The sequence below is a fragment of the Sinocyclocheilus anshuiensis genome, unplaced genomic scaffold (genome assembly GCF_001515605.1).
Source record: "Sinocyclocheilus anshuiensis isolate Anshui unplaced genomic scaffold, SAMN03320099.WGS_v1.1 scaffold263, whole genome shotgun sequence".
Taxonomy (NCBI): Eukaryota; Metazoa; Chordata; class Actinopteri; order Cypriniformes; family Cyprinidae; genus Sinocyclocheilus; species Sinocyclocheilus anshuiensis.
The window spans coordinates 1,581,104-1,585,807 of record NW_015549593.1 but is presented as its reverse complement, the minus strand read 5'-3'; the positions used below and the strand labels follow the sequence as shown (position 1 = coordinate 1,585,807).

The window sequence follows — 4,704 nt, the reverse complement described above, 5'->3', positions numbered from 1 at the left end:
TTTTTTTTAAGCGGATGCATATCTGTCGTAAAATAATCCTATGCATCTCGTGGCGTATATTCCAAGCATTCTGAAGGTATACTGAGGGTTTACCGAAATGGCAAGTTATTATATTTTATGAAAATCTTGCGTTGCAATGCGAGTGCGCAGCAGCTCACGCGGCGCACAAGTGCATATCCTTTTGAGATATCAATTATAATAAATTTTAATAAAACACAAGACTACATTATAAAACTCTAACAGTAGGCTATTTTATATCCGTTGTTCTCCGGTTGTCAGTCAAAATGACAGTTCTTGCGTGAACAATATAGGCCTATACCCAAGCCAATTTATTATTCTTTCCTTTTTGTCTTAGTGTTTAAAATATTTATTTTGAAACAAATTAATTAATTAAACAAACAGACTTACTGGGTGAGCAGGGTAGGCTATGACAGCTGTCATATCATACCCTGCCATGCCCAGCTGATGCAAAGAATAGAATTTATATCTACACAGAAGAAAGCCCTGTCTAGACTCTGCCCCAGTATGAGTTGTGTCGAGCTATTCATTAGCCTGTTTGTTTGATGAAAAAATATTAAATGTAGTTGCAATAAATGTGTTAAGAATCCGTACAACTGCAGCAGCAGAGCACTATTATTCTGCTGCGTGATACTGCGGAAGAACTGATGACGGCACGGTTTGATCTTCGGCTGACCAATCAGCAGAAAGGGGCGTTTAATTCCCGCCCACGTGTAGAAATCGAATATTCAAGCTGTTTATTCATTTTTCCACCCATGAACGAAACACGAAAATTTAAGCTGAATTCTCGTTTTTCGTTTTTTGGAAAAAAAAAACAAAAAAGGAGCCGTTTTCAAATTTTTCTACTTTCAATATTAAATCAAAAAACGATTGATCGAATGATACACGGATTCTTGCAAACTGTTAAAGGCATTCTCTGCTCTGCCATGTTATGTCTCCCTCAACTCTTCCAATTAACTGCTGACAGCCTTCTTTAAAAACAAGATAACCATCAACAATCTATTCCCAGAACTACAAATTATCAATTGTTATAGCTAATTTTTTTAAGTTCTAGTGACAAAGTTTAAACATTTGATTTAGAGCTCTTCTCATAACAGCAATATAAGAATATACATTTTTGTTATGAGTGCTAGCAAGATCTCAGAGCCCAACGGGGCCCGACTTATTTACACCCCTGGGGCCGGGCTTCGGGCCAGTTTTCATGTCATAGCTCACACGCGGGCTGGGCATAGGGCTATTTTAGGCTTCTCCTTTTTATATTTTAGGCATTCATCAATTAAGGTGATGGAAAAGATGAGCTGCGCTGGTGGAAACAACACAAGACCAGGCAACCATGACTGTCAAAACTGGCTCGCACAGTGTTTAGTGTCCCCACCAGCAGCAGTAGCGAGCCTTGAGTGCAGCTGTTAAAGTTATAGAAGAAAGAAGAACTGGATTGAAGGGGTTATATGACGTTGCTAAAAAGAACATTATTTTGTGTATTTGGTGTAATGCAATGTGTTTATGCAGTTTAAGGTTAAAAAAAACACATTATTTTCCACATACTGTACATTATTGTTGCTCCTCTATGCCCTGCCTTTCTGAAACACGTCGATTTTTACAAAGCTCATCGTTCTGAAAAGTGAGGTGTGCTCTGATTGGCCAGCTATCTAGTGCATTGTGACTGGCCGAATACCTCAAGCATGTGACAGAAATGTTACGCCCAGCTGCACACATCTGAATATTTGGTTTGAACTGTTCTGGAACAGTGTTGTAAATACAACTTACAACACTGTCCTCTTTTGGAAGGCCAAACAAAGTATTTTCGCTTTCACAACGAAACACACAGCATCTCCACGACATGGCGGCGGCTGCAGCAACAATACTATAGTGAGAATGAAAGTTACACCTCTTTCTTAGCATAAACATTTGGGTGGCGTTATGCAAATCTTCCCACATCGTGACGTAGACATGTGGGGGTGTGTTTAAACGAGGCGTTTTAGGAGGGAGTGGACAAGACAACTTTTAAATAGAATATCTCTTTGGGTTTGAGACTTTAGTCTTTGCAATTTTAGGGATCTTATCTATTCACGAACAGCTTGTAACACTCCAAAGAGAAAGGAAAAATTGAAATCACATCATATGACCCCTTTAAAACTAAGGCTGCCCCCGACTAAAGATTTTTTTAGTTGTTCATTTAAGCCATTATTTGACTAATTGTAGTTTTATATTAATTTAATTACTCAGTTACTTAGTATAAATATATACTAAACCATAATGAGCCTTTAAAATACAGGCCTATAAGGTAGCTAGCCATTCTGCGCTCATGGAGACGGAGACTGTTTGTTTTCTTTATTTTACTAAAGCACAACGTTTTGTTGATAGTACACAAATAAAAGTTGACTCTATAGTTTCAAATGATTTATTACTCTTATCTGTATGAGCAAAAATGACGGCGCATTTTAAGTTGTTTCTACTGTTACTGGGGGGAAAATGAAAGTGATCGCTCCTCTATGCACTAAGCATGCTTTAGCTTCCACAATCCGCACAAACACTTATATATGCACCTAACAGACCACATTTATGTAGGTTAAACATTTAAACAAAAATTGTGATAAGCTTGAAGTGTTTTATATCTATGGATTTTATTGTAGGAAAGTCAAGTGTTGATTTGAGAAGGCTAAATTTATCAAACATGTGGTAAACGAAAAGAAATATAACCACTTTGCCATTAAAAACAAAACTGAACTATTTTAATGGGTGCAACAGTAGGCTGTGTAATGGGGAGGAGAAAAAAACCATCACAGGCTCCAGTCGAACTCGGGCCGAGAATTCTGATAAGCTGTCAGACAAGGGCAAGGCTAGGGCCTAAGAGTCTCAGGCCAGGGCCGGGCTAGGGCCTACATTTAAGGCCCGTGCAGGGCATTATAGCAAGAGTCACTCTGTTCCTAACACTCAAACAAGTAAAAGGAAAAAAATTTCCTATTATAGTTCACATTAAAAAGAAACATAATAAATATACAGGTTTGTTAACATCCTCCACAGGCCCAGGTTACAAAAGCATACTTAGTACAACCTGTATTTTGGCTGTAGTGTGCGATCTTGTCACTGGAATTGCTTTACAAGCAGAAATTTCTAATATTCTCCACCACAAGGCTTGAAATAATAACCTTTCAGGTCTGCAGTAGCAAACTGTACAACACACTACACCATGCAGCTGACTAAGGTCTTTTTAAACAATAGGAATACAAATTATTTCGGAGTCCATATAGTATAAATAAGGCAGCAGGCTGTCATTATAGTAGCAAATTTGGAATAACCACAACAGCAACCATGCACGGAAAGGTAAGTCAAGACCAAAAAATAACCAATTCCTCAACACCTTACTAAACTACATGATTTGTTTGCTTTTCTGATAACTGATTGCTTTTCTTCTCTTACTGATATAGAACAAAAGCACTCTAATTTCAATACAACAAATTGTTTTTGAAAATTCAATTGGATATTGTGTTGGGTAATGTTTAATATAGTGTTGATAAATAGTAATTCAGTCAATACTGAACATTTTTATGTTTGTCCCAGGTCATCTTTTACGAGGACAGGAACGTCCAGGGTCGCTCTTATGAGTGTATGAGCGACTGTGGTGACTTCTCCTCCTACATGAGCCGCTGTCACTCATGCAAAGTGGAGAGTGGATGCTGTATGATGTACGATCGTCCCAACTATATGGGAAATCAGTATTTCTTTAGGAGGGGAGACTATGCCGATTACATGTCTATGTTTGGAATGAATGACTGCATCAGATCCTGCCGTATGATCCCTATGGTGAGCTCCATGAACATTTTGCATTTGTAATAAATGAACTTTATTTTAATTAAAAAAAAAATCCAAATTCAGAATAGACACTATAAACTACTAAAACTAAATCACCCGATGACAGCTTCTTCACTACAGTACAGGGGATCCTACAGAATGAGGATCTATGAGAGGGAGAACTTCATGGGTCAGATGTATGAGATGATGGATGATTGTGACAACATCATGGACCGTTACCGCATGTCTCACTGCCAGTCCTGCCATGTGATGGACGGCCACTGGCTCATGTATGAGCAGCCCCAATACAGAGGCAGGATGTGGTACTTCAGGCCTGGAGAGTACAGGAGCTTCAACAATATGGGTGGCATGAGATTCATGAGCATGAGGTGCATCATGGACTCCTGGTACTAGTGTTCTAACGGGTCAATAAAATAATTTCTCTTCAACACTAAACATTTGTTTTGAACATTCTTTAATGCAAATATTTGAGCTGTATTAATGAATAATCCACATAAAAATATCCTATGACATAAACTTTCAAATAACATAAAATACTAAAATATAAAAGAACACAATGCTATTCAAGTTATGAGTACAGCCAAGCTAGGCATAATAGTTAAATCCAACTGAATAATATTATTGAAACATTTGTGTTATTTAATTTGGATATCAATTGACCCTTCACAAAAACCCACCCACCTTAGTTACTGTTGCTAAGTCTGACAAGCCATGGCACTCTCACATCATACATTATGTTCTCACAAAGTGAAAAATACATTGCGGAGCAAAGAGGAAAGTGACAATGTGCCGACAAAGACAAAGCAAGATTACTTTTAGTATGAAACAAAATCTCAGCTTTCAAATTTTGCCATTTTTAAAGAAATTCAAACA

General features: G+C 37.7%; 1 protein-coding gene across 2 annotated transcripts in view; it reads left to right on the top strand.

The window, feature by feature from the left end:
• Positions 1-4,288, top strand: part of LOC107658274 (gamma-crystallin M2-like) — a 12,045-nt gene extending 7,757 nt beyond the window's left edge. The window contains exons 1-3 of one of the 2 annotated variants that reach the window (XM_016446773.1): positions 3,272-3,342; positions 3,580-3,822; positions 3,952-4,288. In XM_016446773.1, the coding sequence (XP_016302259.1) occupies positions 3,331-3,342; positions 3,580-3,822; positions 3,952-4,224 (528 nt within the window). In that variant the 5' untranslated portion in view covers positions 3,272-3,330 and the 3' untranslated portion in view covers positions 4,225-4,288. Of the gene's footprint in view, positions 1-3,271; positions 3,343-3,579; positions 3,823-3,951 lie in introns of those variants that run through there. The other variant, XM_016446772.1, reaches the window with a different exon arrangement.
• Positions 4,289-4,704: the final 416 nt, after the last annotated feature.